The following is a 26,038-nucleotide window of genomic DNA, read 5'->3' on the forward strand; positions in this document are numbered from 1 at the left end:
TACAAGCAAACATGCAGATTAAATGTGCAACAATATCCCTTTAAGACATCTAATGAAAAAAAAAAAGTGTTGCCTATCACAAAAACTGCAGTTCATAAGGTAAACAGATTTCTTCAACTAGTTCCAGCTTAGAGTTTAATGGTTCAAGGACAGCAAAGGTCAAACTGTACCAAACTGTTCAAGGTAATAATAAGTAGTAATAAAGAGATAAAATAGTAAATAAAGTACAAAAAATTAATTTTAAAAAATCTAGTAAAGCAAAGCAGTATCAACAATATAAACAGAATTTATAATCAAATGTGCTTGTAAAAATTAATATTTTTGAAGAGTTAAAAACTTCATGCAATTTATCAGAGTCTAATAAGATCTGCCTGAGTGTATATGGCTAAAGCCAGGGTAGTAAAAAATACATTCCTTTCTTGAGTTAGTTTCGTATGATGATACAACAGTCGTGAGTCCCTTTTATGGAAAGGTACGGCACCATCTTAATCCACCCCAAATTTATTTTATCCAGGCTCAGGACCAGCATAACTGACGAATCAGGCCTATGGCTGGGTCAGTATTCCTGACTGTAATTCGTGCGTGTTCAGGGCCGGTTTGCCTGCTTGCAGGATGAAAAACCCCAGATAAACTGGCAGAAAAAACCCTGCTGTCCACACCCAGGACCGGCTAACTTGGCTATGGCTGAGGAAGATCCAAGCTCCTCACGTCGTCGATAGGAATTGAACCTAGGACACTCCTTCCCCAGGCATATCGTTACAAAGCACAAAGCCACTAGGTTAACTGCACGAACCTTTCTTGAGTGAAGTGCTGTCACTCCACCAAAATGTGACAAATGGTTAGACGTGTTGCACTGTTCATACATCAGTGGATCATCACCTCTTAGTAAATAAGAATGTAAGACGAGTGACCTATGTGGGGCCTAGAAAGAACAACATACTCTCTTCTATTTTTCCATGGCTTGATTGCCTGTGCTTAATTTTAGGTTTAATTTCTCACAATTTGTCAACGCTTCCTGCCACGATGACTGCCACTGGGTTATTTGCTTTGATCTAATAAACTGTCTGTAGATTGGACTGACAAACTTTATCTGGAAAACACATGAGCCAATCTAGCCACTGTATCTGCAATCTCACTTCCCTTAATTCCAGTGTGGCTGGGAATATAGCATAGCTGAATATCAAAATTAAGAGCCTTGCAATGATTGTGGACTGTATAAGGAGAGGTGATGATGATTATTTATGGTTTTAATAGTGCAAGAACAGCAAAGGTCATACTGTGCCATATCAAAGGTTACAGCAGTACACAAGGTAAGACAATTACAAACATCCATGCCAGCAGAGGATTTGAACCCATACCCTATTAATTAGAGAGCAGGTACACTAACCACTCCGTCAACCAGGCTGGCATACACAGGAGAGGAGATGGCCAGTAAAGAACTCAATGTCTGTATAAATCATACACTTTTGGTAGCGGTTTTCTTTTCTATGCATAAGAACAAGCTGAACTGCATGAAACTGCTTATTATTACTGCCATCAAGTGGGATCCGAATGGATATGATAAAGTCAGGAAATACGGCAACACAACCAACAAATATCCCAGATCTGAACCATCAATATTGATGGGAAGGAAATCAGAGTGTTCTACTCTGTGCTCATTAAATAACTGCATGCAAACAGATGATGGAACACGAGACTTCCTTAGTTTGCACAGAAAGAGGTTGCAGAATAGAGTACAACCCTATCAGAGGAATGCTGTTGTGTTTGATGCAGGTAATGTTGATGCCAACAGCTTGCATAATCTCTTTAATATGAATACCAAAAATGATGAAGGCAGTCTGATGTGTATAGTGAACATTCCAATACTGAGAAAAGATACTAGTTCACATAGGATGCTTTAGAAGAGACTATTTTCAGGACAAAGTATGTGAATAATTGTTTCCTTCTAAGTTATAAAGACAGTTCACTTCCTTCACAATAAGGACTTTTGAATGAGCAATGTGCAAGAAATGCACTAGTCTATTCGTATACCTCATTGATGGATAGGATTCAATCATCATAGGCTACTCTGCCTTGTAGAACCATAGACTTGAAAGTCTTTTTTTACTAAGTAATTTAAGGAAATTACAACGTCACTAGGACATACATTCAAATAAAGTTTAATAAACTTCAATATTTCGGCAACGTCACATTGCCATTTTCAAGAGACTTGAAAGTCATACTCCAGACATGAACAGTGCACAATAAAGATGCAATCGATCCACACCCCATTCGGAAGAGGATAGCATGCAAAGGAAATTCAATGTTCTCTTGCACTTTTCCCTTAGTTGATAAATGCATGAAAGGAAATGTAAGTTTCTGTCAAAGATGAGTCCTAAGAACTCAGCTTTTGGTGCTACTGGAATAATACTTTGCCCAATTCTTAACTCAGGATCTGGGTGAAGAGTGCATTTTCGGCAGATGTGTACATAGATACATTTTTCTGCTGAAAACCTAAACCTATTACTTAGAGCCCATGGAGAGACATGATGAATTGCTTGTTGAAGATGTCTTTCAATTAGCCTCATGTTAAAAGAGTGACAGAAAACTGTGTAGCCATCAACATAGAGAGCACTGCCTATAAGTGGGAGGAAGTTGTTCAGTGATTGAGTTAACTTTGAGAGCAAAGAGTGCCACGTTTAAGACAGAGCCTTGGGGAAAACTCTGATTATATGAGTGAGATAGAATACTTCCAACTCACACTTGGAAGAGTGAGCTAGACAGAAAGTTTTTAATAAATACAGGAAGGTGCCATCTGAGACCTAGGTTACAGATGTCTTTTAATATGCAATATCCCCAGCTGTGTCATAAGTTTTTTTTTCCTTGTCAAAGAAGACAAACCAGATATTCTCATTTCAGGTATGTATGTATCTTATACATGTTTCTAAACAGGCCAAATTATCAATGATAAATGTTGTCTCATCGAAAGTCACATAGAGTGAAAACTGCTGCTTTCTAAATAGAGAACTCTGGCATTAACTATTTTCTCCAATATCTTATAGAGAGCTGGTTCAAGTGATAGATGAGTAATTGTTTGCTTGTGTTGGATACCTTCCTGGGTTTTAGGATGGCAATGATAACTGACTTATGCTAAGAACCTATTCCACTTTAAGTATTCTCTTGTAGAGTAAAAGAAGGAAATCCAAAGAATATGATAGAAGATGTTTTATCATCTCATAATGGATGTCATCAGAACTTATTGCACTAGCTTGAGACAGGAAAAAAGCTGTGTTCAGTTCCTCCTTATACAGCTCTAGCCCACTGGTAGAAAAGTTTAACCATTGTTACTTTTGTTCCTTTTTCAATATTAAAAATTCAGGAAGATATAAAGTTTTTGCTGAGATTCCAGCAAAATTCAGCAATAGCTTTGGGATCAACAACAATACACCTATTATTATGTTCTATGATAAACAAACAGTGTGTTCTGTATCTATCTTTCATTTTTCCAGATTTTATCTGCATTTTTCAACTGGTTGTTTGTTTAGTCAATGATATTAATTGGATCCAAGATGGTTTCTGACACTGATGTCCCACATAACATGCTTTGGCAAAAACATGTTAAGAAAGCTATTAGATTTGATGTGGTAGAGTATCTTTAAATTATACTTCAAGCTATGTCTTGATTTTTTTATTTATTTATTTATTTTTATTTATTATTATTATTATTATTTTTTTTTTTGCTTGGCACTATGTTTCACCAAGGGTTTGGATAGAGTGGAAATCAAGATGACATTTTTGGAATTGTGGCTGTTGTTGCCTGGAAAATACAATCTGTTACATGCTTCTCTGATACATGCTTGAATGACTACTTCAGCATTAAATTTTGCAAGATGGATAAAAGTATTCCAGTCAGCCTAGTCCATTTTCCATATGGGCATCTATGTAGAAGAATATGGATACTGAGAATACATAGTGCAAATAACAGGAAAGCAATTGCTTTCATACACGTTCTCGTTGGGATCCCAGAAAAAATGGCAGGTAAGCAAACTGCAAGATCTATCGCAAAATATAAGTGAGTAGGCATAAGAAAGAAGGTATTGACTATCATTAAGAAGGGAGAAGTCATGACTGTCTATCATTTGCTTAATGAGACAACCTTGTTCGATAGTAAAATCTCATCCACAGAAGTCAGGCAGCTGCAATATACAAGAGTTCCATCTCATTTAACTTATAACCCACAGGTAAATAAATGGAACATACTGCAATAAGAAATCCTATGAATATGCAAATCAGTAAGTGAAACAAGAGCAACAGTGAAACTATTCAACAATGATGAAATTCTTTAGGGTTGTGTTATCACTGGGTTTTAAATATGCTTAATATGGTTCCAGCAGACAGAAACAGATGGGTTTGTGTTTCTGCAGCAGTACCTTGATATCATCAAAATTTTGGTGTAACCCAGGACAGTTACTGTGAAAATTTTCCTTGGGCTTCATAGACTTGTCTGATTTCATAGAGGTGGAGGACTTACCTCTGTCAGGTTTATATTTATGAACTGATTTTAGGAACTATGGATGGCCAGAGTCCATCTCTGCTTCTGAAAAATGTTTAATACATCTAATATGTCAGAATCATTAAGTAAGTTTAATTTACTTTCAGTGGATACCACAATATCCATATTTACTGTGCGTGTGTGTGTGGGGGGGTATTTGGTGGTTTTTATCTGGTGGTCTGACATGCATGGGAGCAATCTGGATGATCTCCCTGACAGCTGACATGTTTAGCTTTCTTTGCAGAGAAAGATTTTTATCATGCTCTTTATTATCACACTGGACATGTAGTACAGTGATGACAGGAAGTTTGGACATGTTCATATTTGTGACATTTAAAGCATCTCAGTGAATTAGGGATGTATAGATTCACAGGACAGCTGAGATAATACCTTGCTTTTACAGATATGAAGGTTTAGGTGTATCAAAAATAACGATGTTAATGGTTGGAACCAGAGGATCATCATTACATATTAAGATGCACTTCATATGTCACTCTTTGATCTTTAATCTCTGAACATATCTCCTCATATAGAACATCAAGTAGATCTCATTCTGATATCACAATTAAATTAAAAACGTGAAGAAATTATATTCTCGTTTAATTCTTCATCCAAGTGTAAGCAAGCATGAAGCATCTTCACGACTAATCTATTTGTATATGGAAGCTAATGACTTCACATTAATTGCCTTAGTATATGGGGAAAAAAAAAAAAATGCAAAGCACACATCCTTTCTGGTGTATATAATGCTAAGTATTATGGAAAGGGCCACTACCCAGACCGGTTTCAAACTTTATTCAGATCTCATCTGTGGAAAAATACGTCGTTGTGAAGATACTTCTTGTGCAAACTTTGTTTGCTTACACTTGGCAAGAATATTTCTTGGCATATTTAATTTATAATCAAGTGAAAAAAAACTTTCCAATACCAGTTCTAATCCAGAGTATTTTAATAATAAGGTGCTGCACCTTACTGCTACTTGTATATCGGAAATATATGATTCTGCATTACTTCAACCTCGGTATCTCTTCTGGGTCCAGCTCCCATTGATGAGACCTCAATAAAGGTTGAAACCAGTTTGGGTAGTGGCCCTTCCCATAATGCATAGAATTATAAACACTCGAAAGGATGTGTGCTTTGCATTATGGGATACTAAAGCAATTAATATGAAGTCATTAGCCTCCATATACAAGTAGGTCAATTGTGAAAATAATTCACATGAAAATTTCCTTTGCTTACACTTGAAGGATTAAACAAGAATATCATTTCTTGGCATTTTTAATTTAATTTATAACCAAATGAAAAAACCTTCCCACAGATATCATTCCTTTAGAAGAGTTTAGTGTTTTATGAAGTGTTAGTGTAAACAGTATTCCACCTACTGATGTTATTTTCATTAGTTTTACTGAATATTGCTGACATGTTTCCACAAGAATGTCACCAGAACATAATTTCTGAACTATTTTGGGAAAACCTCCCATTCCTTCTAAACCCTTTTGAATAAAGAAGGGATGACATTTTCCCTACTGGCTTTTCACCTATTGTATGAATGATGAGAAATACTGGTAAACTGATAATGGTGTTAGATGTCTTATTTCTTACTTCTGTTACCAAATGATGTACCTATGGTATCAGTACTTGGTTCAAGCCTTGTGAAAATGTCTAAAAAATTCAAGGATGAAGAATTTATACTCAAGGAACTTTTTGTTTGGCACCAGAGCTCCCCCATAAACCATGGAACTACACACAGATGACCACTAACTGGCAAACAATACATGTGCTCAGACGTGAAACACCAGGAATATCCCCTCTGGATGCTATACTACCACAGCAAGCCTGTCCCCAAACCAGGAATAGGAGACTTACTACAATACTGTTGACCCTTGCAGGCAAGATTACTAGCCAATTGACCCTGACCAGGCCATCCAGGACTGCACATCTTGCCAAAACAGAGACCAAAGTAGTGCAAAACTACCAGATTTTCCTTTCCAGATAGTTGTTTAAGAAATACTTGTGCCACGAGAGGTTTTTTTCAATTAACGTGAAAAAACACAAGGTATAAGTGATACTATTTATTTAAGGCCATATGTTCCAGCCTGAATATTACAGGCCATCATCAGTGGCAACAATAGTTAATTACAAAGTGGAACACGAACAATGGATTGATTAAGCACATTTTAAATGTATAACATCACGTAGCTCTTACTTTTTTAAATCCATCCACTGTTCACATGCTACTTTGTAATTAGCTATCGTCGTCACTGATGATGGCGTGTAATATTCAGACTGAAGCATATGGCCTTAAATAAATAGTATTACTTATCCCTTGTTTTTTCATGTTAATTGAAGAAATTTCCCTTCCAGATGTCCATGAGTCACACTGCATGGCAAACATGATGAAGGGATGTTGGATCAGTGATGATGGCCTAGAACAGTACTTCCCAAACTTTTGGATGTAAAGGTCCCTTTGGAAAAATTAAAATATTTCACGGCCCCCATTGAAAAAAAAAAAAAATGGTACATACGAACATATATTATTATAATATTTGTTGTATTTATATTCAATACAAAACATACACAGCGAATATTGCAAAAATCAAATGCAAATATTACACTTTAGCATCTTATATACACATTTGACATGGCACACTTAGTCTTAAAACATTTTAAATTTGTTTTCATTATTTCATGGCCCCCTCAACAAAACTAACGGCTCCAAGGGGACCGTGGCCCACAGTTTGGGAAGCGCTGGCCTAGAAGACAGGATATTAAAAAAAAAAGACTCAGGAGCAGTAGGGGTGAAGAACATGGGAAAAAAAGCACAGAAAAAAAGAGGAAGAATCAAAAGGGCCAACACCATTACTGGAAGGTACACTCCACCATGAATCAGTTTAAGGCACAGTTGGATGAGCTTTGTGTGTTATAGTGTGTACCTCCCATGATGAGTATGATTACATGGAGATCAGATGTTAATAACAGTAATATATTTTTGTATTTCATTTTTATATAGTCTAGAAATTCTGATCTAGAGACCAAACATGGAACTTTATCAAGCCACTTCTGGCCTCCAATAAGCAGGGTGGTAGTCTCACACACGTCATGAAATTCATCTACCATAAACATATAAAGTAATCACAAACATCCATGCCTATGGTTGGATTCAAAACCACAATCTGATGGCTGGATAGCAGATACACTAACCACTCTGCCAACCAAGCTGGCAGTATGTTAAAGAAACTATTTCTATTGACGCCCACTTAAAAATTTGTTTCCCTAGACTAGCTAAATGTTGATATATCCACCTAATGCCCAGTGCAGATCAATCCAAAAGTAAGAATTAATTTTTTAAGAACATATTAAACATTAAAGTAAATAAACAGATTTACCATTTTCAGTGGATCAATGCTTCCTATTGTATCATCCATATTGCTTATTAATCCTGGAATGTTAGAAAATATGTTTAAGTTCAAACTGTATAAAGTTTTATTTACAAGAAATGCACAACATTCAATAAGCAACTCATAAATTAATGCTTCCAAAAATGCTGGTAACTAGGTATTAAGAACATTATGAAGAAGAATGGCATTAAGATAAAATAATTTTACTATTAATAATTATGTGCAGTAGCAGTTAATTCTATAATTAATGACTAAAAAATTTTCATAGAAAGGCCTAGGTGTTGGCAGCTATTCCTGTTACTGTGTATAACTTCTGACACCTGTCATGATAAAATATTTATTAAGCTGTTAAAATTTTGCTGAATTTGAACCAACATCTTTGAAGCACAAAAAAATTTGTCACAATATATTAGGCAAGTCAAATTGGCATAACAACAGACCTTAACTCCTATACATGACACCCAGTACCACTGAACAGACTAATTCTTTAATGTCATTAGATTAAAGTACATCTCAAAATGACTATCTTTGAAATTTTGGTTACACTAATATAACCATACATGTTGAGGTTCAGAACAGCATTTTACTGCTCCTACTAACTTCAAAAATAGTTTCTCAGAGTTGTATTGAACTTCTGTACAGCACAATGGAAAGAAACACTGTAGTTTCCTTCCATGTGATTCTTGAATGATGAGATACCCAAAGAATGGTCTACCAGTACTGACTTACAATAATTGCACTAGTTAACATAATTATTATGTTCCTGAAGGAAGGTCTTAACAGATATGTTGACCTGTCTACAGTAGGTCAAGTTTCAGGCACAAGGCACTTAACTCCTGTGCATTTTTTTATGCAACTTCCACCAACAAACAGTTGTAAACCTGTAATACATTAAGTACATGGCATGGGTAGGCTAAGAGATTATTTTTTATTCTTTTTTTTTTTTTGTATTTTTATTATATTCATATTATTATTATGTGACACCTCCAATGAGTCCAAAGACTCATCGAGGGAGAGCACATACACTACAACTCTCCATCTCTACCACTCAATCCACTAACTACAAAGAACTGCAACTACCATCATCTACGCCAACTCCATCTACTACCCACCACCATTTAGTATTTTCACAGACAATCACAAGCATCCATGCCCATGGCAGGATTCGAACCCACAGCCTTTTGGCTGGAGAGCAGATACGCTAACCACTCTGCCAACCGTCCATTAAACCATAAAGACCAAAAATGGAACATTTTCAAGCAACTTCAGAGCTAAAAAAAACAGTAAGGTTTCACACTGGGCAATAAGATGGATCCCAGTTGGATCTAAGATAGTAAATTTGAAATGTGGTTTAAACATCTGGGTGAGAAGTATACTTATGCAACACTTCTGTCCCCCACAAAATCATAAAAGGATATAAAGCTATAGTACATTAATACAGAGTGAATCAAGATTTTTAGATATATATATATAATTATAGGAATGGGAATGATTCTGTTTTGGTCTTGTATGTTAGGAGGATGTATAGTACATTTATATTTAATATTTCCTTAAAGTTATCTTGAATAGTTTCTCAGAGTTGTAAGAAAGTTTGCATGCATCAATGACCTCACACTCTTCAACAACCATAATAAAACTACTGGTAAAACCTAGCCAGTCAGGCAGATCATGAAGTAGGTGCCAGACCTACTCATGATCTGCCCGGGAGATAACCTAATAATAATAAATATCAAACTCAGAAACTGATCTTCAAGTGGGAAATTCACAGAACAGAAATGACAGATTACAACCAGTGAAGAGATAGGTAAAAGATATTCTAAAAGGAGATACATGGAATGTAGGAAGTATATCAAAGAAAATTATAACAACTAAAATGTGTGTGTGTGTGTGTGTGTGTGTGTGTGTGTGTGTGTGTGTGTGTGTGTGTGTGTGTGTGTGTGTGTGTGTGTGTGTGTGTTATATAAGTGAAGTAGACCAACATGAGAGGTTTGAATAGGGTAATTATTTTAACTGATAAAAAACATAAAAATAAACTTTTGTAAAAGAGTGTATAAGTTATATTAAAAATGAACAACTAATTAAATATTAATCAATAAAAATCGAGATGGTAGAAAAAGAATTCTGAACAATTTAATGTGTAGCTACAAAAAACTAAATAAATGCAAAAAAATTACAATACTAATAAGAAACTTCAATGCTTGAGTTGCTTATAGGTTATAACCAACTCAAACATTGAAGTGTTATGGGTAAAGTGTTATAGTGATGATGATGATAATATATCTAAGAATAATCTGACATTGGAAATATCCCAATTAAAAGAAATTATTAGTAAATCGACCAGACAATTAGAAAAAGGGGAGAAAACAATTAACAAAACTTAGAATAAGAAAAAGGATCAGAACAAGAAGAAGCAGGAAAGCAGTGAACTTAGTAATTATAATAACAGCAAGGCAAGTAAATTAAAATCTAAGAAAATAAAAAGTTGACATGGTACAGTGATTCAATCATAAAATTTGAATTTGCCGATTACGTCACTACTTCTAGTTTCCCAGGAGCAAAATTTAAAGATATGACAAACATAATCAAAAACAGAAAAGAAAAGTAAAAGATATCATAGTTCTTGTAGGAACTAATAATTTAAGTAGCGATAAATATAGTGGGAAAGAAGATATGGAAGGTCTGTTGGAAGAAGCCAGAATAAAAATTTTAGGTTTGCTACCCAGATATGACAGTACTGATTTAAGAAAAAGGACAATGATAGGAAATGATTCCATGTGCAGGCTGTGTAGAAAAAATGGATACAAGTTTTTAGATCTATAAAGTATGTTTGATTTCAAAAAAGAATTATATAAGAGGGATGGCCTGCATTTGAATTCATTTGGCATCAGGAGCCTGAAAAATTTACTTATTGGGATGAGACCTAATGCAGAGAGCCAGGGAAACGAGATCATCAAGGAGGAATGGGAAAAATGTGTGAAAGTTCAAATATGGTATGCAAACATGATAAAGATAGAATGGCTTCAAACATGGTTATGCATCTGGCGAAGGGGTGAAAATATGCACATTGTGTTCGGACCTTTCGAGTATGTCTGGGGAGGGAAAATAGAAAGTTCTACAAAAAGGACAACAAGATTGCATATCTAATTATAAGAATACGCTAGGTGGTAATTTGTTATGTCTATACACAAATGCCAGGAGCATCAGAAACAAAGGGATTGAGTTGTTCGTTGCATTGTTGAATACAATGTGGCTTAAGATTGTTGGCATTAATGAAATCTGGCTATCAGAGTCAGATATGATGTTGAAAGTTTATTTTTCACTTGGTTAGAGTATGATAAATTTAGTTTAATCCTTTATCCAGGTGTGAGCAAACAAAGTTTGCACATGAAAGTATCTTCAGGACTGGGGTAAGGTGGTACAACACCAGGACAACTCGTTGCAAAGGTGGAGCAAGCTACCAACACTCCTGTCTCGGTATCTCCTATAATGCAAAACACATCTCCTTGCGGATATGTCTAATGTTATGCATTAAGGGAAGAGCCACTACCCAGACTAGTTTCAACCTTTATTGAGGTCTCTTCAGTGGGAGCCAGGCCCAAGTTGAGATACCAGGCAGAAGCATTAGCAGGTAATCTCTACCTATAGGAGTTCCCAAATGGTGTGCCACCCTTTTTTTAATAAATTACTCTGGATTTAGAGAAAGATGTTGAAAGTTTATTTTTCACTTGGTTAGAGTATGATAAATTTAGTTTAATCCTTTACCCAAGTGTGAGCAAACAAAGTTTGCACCCGAAAGTATCTTCAGGACTGGGGTAAGGTGGTACAACAAAAGGGCAACTCGTTGCAAAGGTGGGGCAATCTACCAACAATCCTGTCTCAGTATCTCCTATAATGCAAAACACATCTCCTTGCGAATATGTCTAATGTTACGCATTAAGGGAAGGGCCACTACCCAGACTAGTTTCGACCTTTATTGAGGTCTCTTCAGTGGGAAGGCACCTCTGTAACGAGTTGCCCTGGTGTTGTACCACCTTATCCCAGTCCTGAAGATACTTCAGGTGCAAACTTTGTTTGCTCACACTTGGATAAAGGATTAAACTAAATTTATCATACTCTAACCAAGTGAAAAATAAACTTTCAACATCTTTCTCTAAATCCAGAGTAATTTATTAAAAAAGGGTGGCACACCATTTGGCAACTCCTATAGGTAGAGATGACCTGCTAATGCTTCTGCCTGGTATCTCAAACTTGGGCCTGGCTCCCACTGAAGAGACCTCAATAAAGGTCGAAACTAGTCTGAGTAGTGGCCCTTCCCAGAATGCATAACATTAGACATATCCGCAAGGAGATATGTTTTGCATTATAGGAGATACCGAGACAGGAGTGTTGGTAGCTTGCTCCACCTTTGCAACGAGTTGCCCTGGTGTTGTACCACCTTATCCCAGTCCTGAAGATACTTTCAGGTGCAAACTTTGTTTGCTCACACTTGGATAAAGGATTAAACTAAATTTATCATACTCTAACCAAGTGAAAAATAAACTTTCAACATCTTTCTCTAAATCCAGAGTAATTTATTAAAAAAGGGTGGCACACCATTTGGCAACTCCTATAGGTAGAGATGACCTGCTAATGCTTCTGCCTGGTATCTCAAACTTGGGCCTGGCTCCCACTGAAGAGACCTCAATAAAGGTCGAAACTAGTCTGAGTAGTGGCCCTTCCCAGAATGCATAACATTAGACATATCCGCAAGGAGATGTGTTTTGCATTATTATAGGAGATACTGAGACAGGAGTGTTGGTAGCTTGCTCCACCTTTGCAACGAGTTGCCCTGGTGTTGTACCACCTTCTGCCTGGTATCTCAACTTGGGCCTGGCTCCCACTGACGAGACCTCAATAAAGGTCGAAACTAGTCTGGGTAGTGGCCCTTCCCTTAATGCATAACATTAGACATATCCACAAGGAGATGTGTTTTGCATTATAGGAGATACTGAGACAGGAGTGTTGGTAGCTTGCTCCATCTTTGCAACGGGTTGCCCTGGTGTTGTACCACCTTACCCCAGTCCTGAAGATACTTTCAGGTGCAAACTTTGTTTGCTCACACTTGGATAAAGGATTAAACTAAATTTATCAGAGTCAGATATGGTAAGTGGGATCGAGTGTCATGTTATACTATTTGATACTCCTCCTCCTCTCCTATCATTTAGGAATGACAGAAGAGATAGGAGGAATACTACTAATGATATCAATTAAGCCCAGTTAGGGTAGAAATGCAAGAAAACAGTGCCCCATGTAGCAGTGAGTTTGAGGATATCTGGCATGAAATTGAGGCTAACAGAATGAAATATATGTTAAGGTTGCTATAGCCCTGGAGGCTCAGTTGCAGGGGATGAAGAAATGCATCGTGAATTTAGCCTTAGGGGTACTACGAGTGATTATTATGGGTGACTTGAACTATCCAAATATTGATTGGGCAGAAGAGAAATCTCATAAGAATGAAGATGAATTTACTGAATTGTTGCAAGACAACTTTCTCAGGGAGCATGTGAAAGAATGAACTTGAGGTCAAAGAGTATTAGATTCGTCCATAGTATCAGAAGGGGTCTCTGTTAAGAATATGACTATTTTACCACCAGTTGGTGGCAGTGATCACGCCATGCTGTCTTGGGAAGTATCTAATTATATTAATGTTCCCATTAGAACAGGTAGCATGCAGAACTACAAAACTGGAAATTATGATCAACTTAGGAGAATACTATCTTTGGTCCCACGGAATCAGTTACTGAATGGGAAAATTGTTAGCAAAAGTGCTTAAATGAGGCAGAATTTGAATGTATCCCTAGTGTTTGAAGAATAAATAGGTTGGGAGTGAAATGGATATGCAGCCTTATTAAGCAAGAGATCCACAAGAAGATGATGAAGAAAGAATATCATGAGAATAAGTGTGAGAGAAGTTATGAAATAAATATATAAAGTGCAGGCAAGGAAAGTAACAAGTACTGTGCAGAAAGCTAAATTGGAGTATGAAAAAGCAAGGAAGATGGAAAAAGCAAGGCTTCCCAGGCTGTAAACCAATGAAATCCTTGTACATTCATTGGGAAGTGGAATATGAGAACCCTCCTACAAATTTGAAAATTTGAAGAGAGAAATGGATAGATTAAAAATAGCCATATTGGGAATTAGTGAAATGAGATAGAATGGAACTGGAGACTTTGGTAGTGGTGATTACAGAATCATTTATTCAGGTGACGAGACAGCAAAAAATGGAGTAGCATTTTTTTTCAATAAGGAATGGGGAAGAAGAGTAATCAACTCAGTAAAATGTAGTAGCAGATTGATAATGGTAAAACTAGAAGCAAAACCAACAAATATTATAATAATACAAGCTTACATGCCTACTAGCGACCACAGTGATGATCAAGTTGAGAGAGTATACGTAGATATTGAAAATCTAATCAAACTCACCAAAATGTGAAAATAATATTATTGTCATGGGTGATTAGAATGCAATCACTGGTGAAGGCAAAGATAGAGAGGTAGGAAAATATGGACTTGGATGTTGAAATGAAAGAGAAGATGGACTTTTGGAGTTCTGCCACCAATTCAATCTGATCATTACTAATACCTGGTATGAGGTACCAAAAAGAAGAAGGTATACTTGGAAAATGCCAGGGGGTATACAAAGATACCAAATAGATTATATTATGACAATAAATAGATTTAAAAATCAAGTAAAATCATGCAAAAGTTATCCAAGAGCTGATGTTGACAGTGACCACAATTTGATTTTATTGATTTGCAATCTGAAATTTAAAAAGCTGTCACAACCAAGGAAAAGGCCCAAATGGAACATAACCTGAAAACAGAGGAAAACCATAGAAACTATAAACAGCAAACTGATGAACGCATTAAAATGGAGAGAGGGAAAAGAAAAACATAGAGGAAAAATGGAGGATACAATCATCAAGGCTATAAATGACTGCACAGGATTAAGGAACAAGCAAATAAAAAAGCCATGGATCACCCAGGACATTCTAGATCTAGAAGATGAAAGAAGAAAATATCAAACCTCTCTAAATGAAGAAAGCAAAGACAAATATAAACATATAAAAAATATGATAAATAGAAAGTGTAAAGAAGCAAAAGAACAATGGTATACAGAGAAATGTAAAGAAATAGAAGATCTAACAAAGACTGGGAGAATCGATAAAGCATATAACATTATTATTATCATCATTCAGGTCTCCATGGAGTCAAAAGACTCATCGTGCGAGGTCCCTCTTAGGAAACACTAAGTCTATCATACCACTCCTTAAACTCATTGAGCATTCTCACTCTCACCACTATGTAAAGAAATAGAAGATCTAACAAAGACTGGGAGAATCGATAAAGCATATAACATTATTATTATTATCATTCAGGCCTCCATGGAGTCAAAAGACTCATCGTGGGAGGTTCCTCTTAGGTAACACTAAGTCTATCATACCACTCCTTAAACTCATTGACCATTCTCGCTCTCACCACTCTATCAGGCAATGCATTCCATGGTTCAACCACCCTCCATGCAAAGAAACCATATACCATGCAGAAACCATGCAAAGAAATAGAGTATGTAGCGTCCCATCGATGTGTCCCAAACCTCAAGACCTTACACTAAGTTGCATTAAACCGACACCCCCATTCATTTGCCTATCTGTCTAGCTTATTCAAATCCTCTTGCAGGGCTACCAGATCTGCACTATTACTAATAACCCTTTGTTCTGTGAAGAAGTTCACAGCAGCATGCAATTTCCTTACCATGCAAGCTTCTTATCATCCATGTAATTACTTTCAACCATTTCTTTCAAACTACCATTTGTATTTTGTGCACTATCATTCATTGCTTCCGCTACATTCTCCAAAACACTAATTAATCCCGTTTTATATCCAAAATATCAGTCACATCATTCTTTCGCTCCCGACAAGACTCGCATTTCTTATACTCGCTTAAGAAAGATTTCCAACAAATATTTTCTCCCTTCTTGGTTTCATACCAAAAACCATTCAGTCTCGGCAATGAATACATTAAACAAATGCAACATTGCACTAAATCTAGCACGTTCATATCAGTCAACATCGATGTCTTGGTCTCCATTTTTCTCACATGCATCGATGCCATAACAAAAAATGTTTCTGAAATTATATTACATAATAGTAATTAACTAAACACCACTTAACAACACAGTCAAAAATAAACAAAATATCACCAATTATATATAACAATATCACTAACATCTACTAAAAAATAATGACTTAGCTGAGCAACACAGTTATGGCATTGTTACTAAGGATAACACTAGCACCCTCCTCTACACTATTCCTCCACTCTCCAAAATCATTAAAACAAGAATCAATGCTAATCAACACCCTTTTACAGTCCATCTTGAAACTCACTGAACCAACTTCCCTGCCTCATCTTTCATTCCATCTACTTCTGTCCTTTGGAACGGTCTCCCCACGTTGCCTTCCCCAAAGATTACAACCCTCTGTTCATGCAAAATGTGAACAGATTCCTCCTTTCTCTTCTTCCTCTTACCCACACATGGCACTAACATGCTATAGGTCTTGTGGGCTTTCATATGCGGATCAGATAAAAAGATCAACATAATTAGGCATGACTGAAACAAAGAAGAAAAAAGGTAAGATCTTTCTAATTATTATTATTCAGGCCTCCATGGAGTCAAAAGACTCATTGCAGGTGGTCCCTCCTAGGAAACACAGTCTATCATACCACTCCTTGAACTCATTGACCATTCTCGCTCTCACCACTCTCTCAGGCAATGCATTCCACAGTTCAGAACCCTCCATGCAAAGAAACCACTCCTCGTCCTCTTGCTCACAGTTTCTTTTCGTAACTTCCAGGGATGGCACCCCTTGTCATCACTCCTTCACGCTGTTCAGCCAAGCGAAAGAATTCCCCAGTGTCAACCCTATAACCACCTCTCAACAGCTTAAAAGTCTCAATCATATCACCTCTCCTTCTTCTATCCACCAAACTCTGCAGTCCACATTCCCTCAGCCAATCCTCATAACTAACATTGTAAAGTCCTGAAACCATCTTTGTTATCCGCCTCTGTATCCTTTCCACAGTTAATTTAACCCCTTCAAATCCTGGGGACCAAATTTGAGAACAATGGTCTAAGTGTGGTCTGATCAGAGTCTTATACAACAGAATGATAACTTTTATCTCTGCAGATCAGCGTCTTTCTCAGTATTGCAGCAATCCTCTGTGTTACCTTCATCACCCTTGCAATATGTCCCCTGAATTTCAGGTTTCTATCAATCATCAACCCCAAATCTCTTGTCTCCCCTACTTTCTCCAGTACAACTCCCCCAATAGAGTATGAAGTGTCCCAAACCTCAAGACCTTACATTTTGCTGCATTAAACTGACATCCCTATTCATTTTCCCATCTGTCTAGTTCACTCAAATTCTCTTGCAGAGCTACCACATCTGCACTATCACTAATAATCTTTCCCAGCTTCACATCATCCGCAAACAACTGAATATCCCCCTGTAATAAATGACAAATACAAAACGTTATAATCAGAGAATCAGGGCAATACAGTCAATCAGGGAAAATACAGAGTAGCTATAGTATTCAACACTAAATATGAAGATAATCTGCTTAAATGGCAGGCAATATCAAGCAAAGTGATGTGGACAAATATCACAATGGGAAACTAGACAATGAGACTTACTTGTGCTTATGGTCCCACAGAAGGTTCTACCAAAGGAGAAATGGAGGAATTTGACATATTAAAAATGACAGTTGGCTCACTGAAAAACGAAAAGTTGGTCCTTGCTAAAGATCTAAACAGCAGAGTATAAAATGATTACCAGCCATATAGAAATGTTTGGGGAAAATTTTAAAAAAAGCACAAAGCTAACAATAATAGTAAATATCTGCTGGATTTTTGTTCGGGAAATGGATTACTTATTACTGACACGACGTTTGAACATAACAATGTATACAATTTCACATGCAGAGAAGATACACGAAATAAGAAAGTCTCATTGACTATGTTAGAGTTGATAGTGATGTTTTGTCACTGCTTCAAGACACAAAAGTATACAGAGGACATAAAATTGGAAATGATCACTATTTAGTTTTCAGCAGGATAAAATTGAATTTCATATCGAAAAGATGAGTGTGTAAGAAAATTTTAAAGGAAAATAAATGTTGAGAAGCTTTTAAAAGTGAACTATAGACTGAAATACACAAACATAATTGAAGAAAAATGAAAGAATTTGAAAACAATAATCAAACCTTGGAGATTCAATGGCAAATACTGAAGAAAACATTGATTCAGCCAGAGAGGCAAGTGGTGAGGTTGTCTGTCAGAATAGAAAAATAGAACTCCGTGGTGAATTCAGGAAGACAAAGAGGCAGTTAAGGAAAATAAAGCATATTAAAAGTTCTGGGAAGTAAGTCAGCTTGTGTTCTTAGAGAATACAGAGAAAAATGTAAGTGAAGCACTTGTGTAAAACTAGCTAAACAAAATTGATGAAAAAACTTTGGTAAGAACACAGAAAATAAATATCAGGAATTTGACAAAATAGTCTGGAGGCTATTGAAAAAGCTTAGAAATGGAGAAAAAGTAACGTAAAAGGAATCGGAGATGATAAAGGTGACACGAAAACTGAAGATAAAGATATTCTAGATGTCTGGAGTAATTAGTTTGAAAGACTGCTAAATGAATCAAGTAGAGTCAGAATGGTGGTAGAAAACTTCCAACAAGAGTGCAGTCAGGAATATATATTCATATTTGAAGTAGAAAAAGTTAACAAAAAAATGTGGAAAGGCAACTGGTAGATGAAATCTAGCAATTAATGCTCAAATATGAAGGTATAAAAGTTTTACACTGGCTGCATTGCATAAATAAGGCCTGATCGGCAGGTCAAATTCCAGATGATCATAGTAGACATCTATCATCATCATCAAATTCCTGCCATGTACCCTCAAGGGGCGTACAGGATATGATTGTACTACATCAAAAATTTACATCGTTACTAACTTCCAATTTACAATTTTCCTCCAAATCAATCTGTTACCTTTCAAGACCCCCAACATTTTCAGATCTTATATTTCTAACTTCTAACGCACTATTAACTGTATCAATCCACATATATCTTGGTCTTCGTCTAGGTCTTTTTCATGCGAACCTGGCAGAGAACACTTGTTTTGCTAATCTGCACTTCCTTCAATTCTAACTGCTGACTTACAACTCAAATAAAGACTAATTATTGCTTGATATAATGCTCCACTGACACCATACAACTGTAGCATTTTGAATAGCTTCTCTCTTGGCACCTTGTCATATGCCTTTTCCAGATCTACAAAATTTAAATATAGATCTTTGTTATATTCCCATGATTTCTCAACAATTTGTTGTAAAGTGAAAATCTGATCCTGACAGCCTTTATTTGGCCTGAATCCAGCTTGTTCTTCACCAAGCTTCTCTTCCACAATCCTCCTCAACAGTTTCTAAAGTATACTTGCATAAATCTTATCAGGAACACTCAGCAGAGAAATACCTCTGTAATTCTCATATTCAGTTTTATTTCCCTTTTTATATATGGATACTATGAAAGCTCTACTCAAATCATCTGGAATTCATCCCTCTGTCCAGGCCTTCTAAACTATGCAGTGCAGCCACTGTAAGAATTTATACCTTCATACTTGAGCATTTCTGTCAAATATCATCTACTCCAGCTGCCTTTCCACATTTCAGGCTTTTGATGGCTTTTTCTACTTCAAGTATGGATATGTATTCCTGACTGTATGCCTGTTGTGTTTCTTACTACTGTGCAATCACTGCTTGTTTCATTTAGCAATTTTTCGAAGTAATTACTCCATACTTCAAGGATATCTTTTTCTCCCGTTTTCATGTCACCTTTATCATCTCTAATTCCTTTTACAGTACTCTTCCCTCTATTTCTGAGCTTCTTCAACAACCTCCAGAATATCTTACCATCTTCTTCTTGATATTCATTTTCTATGTTCTTGCCAAAGTCCTCCCATGACTTTTGTTTAGCCAGTTTTAAACAGTGTTTGGCGCTCTTACATTTGTCTCTGTATTCTCTAAGAGCACCAGCTGACTTATTTGCCAGGAACTTTTGATATGCTTTCTTCTTTTCCTTCACTGCTTCTTTAACTTCCTGTGTCCACCATGGAGTTTTGATTTCTCTATCCTTGCAGACATCCTCACCACATGCCTCTCTGGCTGAATCAATCAATATTTTCTTCAGGGCCTGCCACTGAATTTCCAAGGTTTGGTTCCTGTTCTCAAACTCTTGCATTTTTTCTTCAATAATCATTGTGTCTTTTAGTCTACAGTTCACAAGTGAGAGCTGCCAGCATTAAATTCTCTCATGTTGTATCATCATTTATATTGTGGTTTAAGCCAATAAGAATACAATTTGGTTGGCTAAATCTCAAATTACCAGACTATCCTCATTCGTTCAGTATCCAGGTAGATACTTAACAGGGTGTACCATGAGAAGGTGAGGATTGGACATTAGGTCAGAAGCCCTGGATGGTTCTCTGCATTTGTTTAAATGTTATGTGGAGGTCTGCTCGCAATTATACAGCTTTGACCCTTAAGCACCCTTAGTACCCATCTACAGAAAGGGAAATAAAACAATGTGAGAATTACAGATGTGTTTTCCTACTGAGTGTTCCTGGTAAGATTTATTCAAGTATACTTGAGAAATGGTTAAGAAAAATTGTGAGAGAGAAGCTTGGATTTTCACTCTAAGACTTATGGAATAAGAAAGCAATTAGTCAAAACATTAAATTAGCTGTACTTCAGAGTGTTCAAACCAATTTTAACTTATGGATCAGAGAGTTGGGTTTAAAATAAAATACTTAAAAGACTGGAGACCTCTAATATAAGAGTTCTGAGAAAGATTAGCGGAGTGAACAGATGGCATCAACGGTAGTATTACAGTAAAAATGAAGATATTAGGAAAGGTTTTTTTTTATCTGATCCACACATAAAAGGTCACCTTTAGTGGACAATTCAGCAGAGCACTGTCCATGAAAGTAACTGTAGAAGAGGCACAAGGCAGAAACTGAACGTCTGTGAGAGAAGAATTGAAGTGGATATGTGAGAGAGGGGTCATTAATTACCCAGATTGCCCTCTTCTGGACAGAATCTAGCAATCTTAGAGAGGATTCTGATGCACCACTCCAAATATGGGAGCAATATTCCATGGATGGGCAGATTTGGGATTGGTATAGTTAGCAGTTGTGAAGTAGTGTCTTGTGCAAAAACGTACATAAAGTTTTTTGGCAGCTCCAGAAGTTATAGTTGAAATGTGGTTCTGCCAGGAAAATCTGAGGTGCAGGTCAGTCCAAGAAGAGAAATCTGATTGTGCTTGGATATCTCAGTATTATTAAGGTAAGCTCTTTCTTGCAAGAGATCAGATAGGACTGAGTTTTGGTAGCATTGAGATATAGCTACGAGATCTGCATTCAGGTCACTGGTCGTGGTAGATCTTAAGGATACTAATACTTGAGCTACAAGGTTTGACAAATGAAAAGGAAGAATGGAGTGTACTGTCATCAGCAAAGCTATGGAAGTTAAGTCTGAGAGAGCAGGTCATTTATACACAAGAGGAAGGGGGGGGAATAAAACCTTGAGGTACTTCATTGGTGGGGAAATATGAGGAGAGTAAATCATTCACCATGACACGCAGTAAGCCAGTGAGGAAGTTGACGATCCAGCTACAGACTGAGGAAGGCAGAACATAGCATGGTAGTTTGTTAAGTAGGCCCATGTGCCAAACCCAATTGAATGCCTTTGAAATATCAAGGGCAACCACATAAGTTTCTCCAAATTTCTCCATGGCCTGAATCTGGAGGTGAGTGGTGTAAGTAAGAAGATCAGCTGTACATCACACGTGGCAGAATTCATACTGCTGGTCACTGATTAGTCGGTGTGACTGTGTGTCGTTCAAGAGTTGGTTGTTGATGATCTTCTTCATAGCTTTAGAGAGAACAGAAGTTCTCTCTAAAGTTATTCGTTAGTTGACTTTTATCACCTTTCTTTGAGATGGGTTGGATGTGCACCTGTTTCCATGTTGAAGGGTAGATGCCAGTTGAAGGATAGATTGAAGAAGTGATACAGGATAGGTTTTAGTTCTGGGGCACAATTTTTTAACACAACAGGTGGGATACCATCAGGAGCAGATGCCTTGTTTGTGTGCAGGTTATTTAGTATTCTTGCGATTTCTTTTTATTGGAAGACTATGGGCGACATGAAAAGAGCTGTTGTTGGTAGAGCGGAGGGAACTTTGCCCTGGTCTGCAAATCAAGAATTAGAAGAGAAAAGTGAAACCTGGTGGTGAAAAGGGACCAGAAGGAGCAACTACCATTTGGGAAGGAGGCAAGTTTATGGAATTTGGCCCTTTCAAAGTCTGATTTTGACTTTGTGTTGATTATTTTACAACTGTTGCAAGCTGCAGTGTAGGCAGAGTAGGCAGCTGAAGTTTTGGTCTTGAGTCATTCATGGTCAACAGAGGTTTTTTCTTTTACAGTATTGGCATACTTTTTTGAGAACCAAGGCTTGCATAGTGGCTGAAAATTTGGGCTGGAATAAGGGATGAAAGCCTTCATTCCTGTGAGTATGGTTTGCTATTTGGTCTGAGCAGGTATTCAGATCAGAGGAACTAAAGTAGTAATCAGACCATGGGAAGGAGGAACAGAAGTAACAGAGGTCCTCTCAGTTGGTACCCTTGTAATGTCAAAGGACACGTGACTGTGAACTGGTGGGTGAAGGTTATTCTGTGACAAAAGAGACTTGTATGAGGTTGTGAACCAAATTACCAAGAGGAGAACCGACAACCACAGTATACCTGGAAGGGGAGCTTGTTAGGAAGAGATCGAGTGTGTTGACAAATTGGAGAGGGTTAAGAGGAATTCTGTGTAGGAAGATTGATGATCTGAGATAGGTCACTGCTGGTGGCAAAAACCTTGGCATCCCTGTCTGCTTGATCAGTGAAATTAAAGAAGGGGGAGCCAATGTAAGTTATGACATTGAAGTCCCCAAGAAGGTGACCTCACTATTGGGGTATTTTGACTGCAGAAAGTCAAGTTTTAGAGAGAGATAGCTGAAGAGATCAGGGAGGTTGATGGAATTTGGAGAGCAAATGAAAAGGTCAGGCTGGTTTGGTAGAGAATTTTGAGTCAAAGTAAACCGAACAGTGGGGATTTAAGGGATTGCAGTCTCTGGCATGGTATGTCATTCAGATGAATGCACAAGTACCACCCTTGTGGTGGAAAGAGCTGTGTAATAGTTTGGGCAGTTAAGGTCGACAGTGGCCGTTGAGGTTGCCAGTTGGGTTCTGATAGGAATATTACTTCTGGTTCAGATGACTGTAGGAGGTGGTGCACATTGTTTATGTTAAGGACAGAGATATTGGTGAAGTGGATATGGAAACGTTTTGTTTGGTAAGAATTAACGTTGGGGTTGTTTGACTGGATTTCTATTGTTATTTTTATGATTCTTTTTAATTGGATTTTTTTTTGTTGTTTTTTAGGATTTTTTTTAACTATTTTTTGTGGCAGATAAATCACATTTCTTTGGATTATGGTCCAATATATTTGATTAGGAAGAGATAAAGAGAAAGTGAGGCATACAGTGAGAGGTGACAGACTTGCAAACATACCACCCACAAAGAAGGAACTTGCTCTCCTGTCTATACATGGTCTCAACAGTTTCCCATGAAGAACAGTAAAGTCTGGTCTCCATCCAGTCACAAACTGGCAAAATATGTGGCAGTGGGATTTGATGCTGGTTGATTGGGAAGCTTCCTGATTCATTACTAACATTCATTACAGCAGTAAAACAGTTCCGGCTTGCAGTGCCATATTACTGCTGTACTTGACTCTTGAATAGGAAAGGTCCAAGCACCCTACAGTGAGATTGGTATGTCGTTGAGGGTATCACTCTCACTGCATGTGGGAAAAGTTGGGGTGACAGAAACCAGAACCCTTACTCTAGCAACCAAACATGGTTGCAGCCACTTCAGGTCTCTAATAAGCAAGGTGGTGGTGGTATTTCACCAGGCGATGAAAGACATCTACCACCTATGGTCTAGTTGGCAAAGTATACCTTCCAACTAGGGAAGGTATACTTTTTCATCAACAATGCTTGCCATGTTCGCATTCAGGAATGTGTTAGTAAAGCTAATATCAGGTGGTATGGTCATTTAAAGAGAATGGGAGAAGAAAGATTAGCAAAACAAGTATTCTTCACCAGGTTGGCAGGAAGAAGACCAAGATGTAGGTGGATCGATACACTAAAAAGTGCCTTAAAAGACTGAAACATTAAATCTGATAATATTGGAATGCTGAAAGATAACACATTAATTTGGAGGAAAATTGTTGATAGGAAGTTAGTAATGGTGTCACTTTTTCACATAGTACTATTGTTATTGATATAAGATATGTTATTGTTATACATTGTGTGAAAGGAATGATGTGGATGTGTGGAGTGAGATTAATGGAGGAAAGGATTTATATAAGGTAGATGGTTTGCACTTGAACAGATTTGGTATTCAGAGTCTGGCTGTTAAATGAAGTGAGACTGGAAGTGAAAAATCAGGGAAACTGCAGTTGTTTGGGGAAAGGGGGGGGGGGAAGTTGAGTGAGCCCACAGATACCACTGACGTGAGTGAGAATGTACCAAAATAAAAAAATTAAAAAAGGCAGACATACCATCCAGGCCCACTGCTGTATTCACATTGATATTTTTCAATATACTAAGTACCTCCAGTTCATCTGCCTCAATTCTCACATCAGTCTCTGTTGTATCAATAACTGCAAAGTCACCACTTGGATGATATACACTCACAAAGTGATCACTTAGTAACAGAAGCATTTCTTTCGCTTCTGTCAGCAACAAATAAAGTAATCTCATAGTTTGCCCACTGATTAGAGATCCTTCGACACTTCTGCGCATCTCAGAAAAAGGAGAATCCATTCCGATAATAGGGTAATCAGTCCGTATTGTGGGATGAGTTGTTTATTATTACCGGTCGGAAAATTAACTTCTCTTTTATGATCATTATAGTTAACTATGTTGCTTATATAACAGTTGGAAAATTTTACCTATAAAGTACGTGATTTCGCGTGTTGGCGACCAATTCGGACGTCCTTCATTTCTTTCTCCCCCTCAGCATGAATCGACTATTCTTGGAAAGACGCGAAGCAGGGACCTACAAACGGTTGGCGAACTATACCATATCTTGCTACGTAGCAAAAAAACCTTTCGGATTTGCTTTGGCCTGCTTAGCTAATTTTCTCTCAAAATCTAATTTAGCCTTCTTTACCATACTTGTTACCCTTCTTGCTTGTGCTTTATATTACTCATGAGCATGCTGATCACTTTTTGTTTAATGCTTTTTGTGTGTGTGTGTGTGTGTGTGTGTGTGTGTGCGTGCGTGCGTGCGTGACCACGCACACGTGCACCTTCTGCTTTATGGACCAATGTGTATGAGAAAAATGGTAGCCAAGATGATGTTGAATGATATTAATATGTGGGATTTAGTATGATGTAGTGCGAGTTTAATGTATTCATTGCCAAGTGAATGGTTTGTGGTACAAAAGTGAGAATGTCTGTCGGAAATGTTTCGTGAGCAAATGCAAGAAATGCAAGTCGTGTCAGTATCTAACCTTTTCCTTCTATCCACCAAACTCTGTATTTACACAACTGCTCTACATAACCAACACTCTAGAGTCCAAAATCACTTTGATCATTCATCTTTGGATCCTCTCTAGTGTTTCCACATCACACTGAAAACTGGACAACTAAATTTGAACACAGTAGTCCATGTATGGTCTGAACATTGCCTTACAAAGAGGAACTACCACCTCATTATCATGCATATTAATGTATTTCTTATCACAGCAGCCCTACCTCTGGTCTTCCCTGTTGCAGAATACTGTTCACCAGTTTGGAGCTGAAGTAATCACACAACTTAACATAACAATGAGAACCATCTCTGATATCTTAAGATCTACTCCTCTCTGATGGTTACCTTTTCTTTCCCACATCACTCCTCC

At 37.2% G+C, this 26,038-nt stretch overlaps 1 protein-coding gene across 5 annotated transcripts in view; it reads right to left on the minus strand.

Annotated features, from left to right (window-relative positions):
* Positions 1 to 26,038, minus strand: part of Klp68D (kinesin-like protein 68D) — a 479,354-nt gene that overhangs the window by 446,379 nt on the left and 6,937 nt on the right. For all 5 annotated transcript variants that reach the window (XM_090410558.1, XM_090410557.1, XM_090410556.1 and 2 more), the window contains exon 2: positions 7,918 to 7,970. In XM_090410558.1, the coding sequence (XP_090266684.1) occupies positions 7,918 to 7,956 (39 nt within the window). In that variant the 5' untranslated portion in view covers positions 7,957 to 7,970. The remainder of the gene's footprint in view (positions 1 to 7,917; positions 7,971 to 26,038) is intronic.

This window comes from Typopeltis vanoorti, chromosome 20 (genome assembly GCF_054136105.1).
Source record: "Typopeltis vanoorti isolate ZY-2024b chromosome 20, IOZ_Tvanoo_1.0, whole genome shotgun sequence".
Taxonomy (NCBI): Eukaryota; Metazoa; Arthropoda; class Arachnida; order Uropygi; family Thelyphonidae; genus Typopeltis; species Typopeltis vanoorti.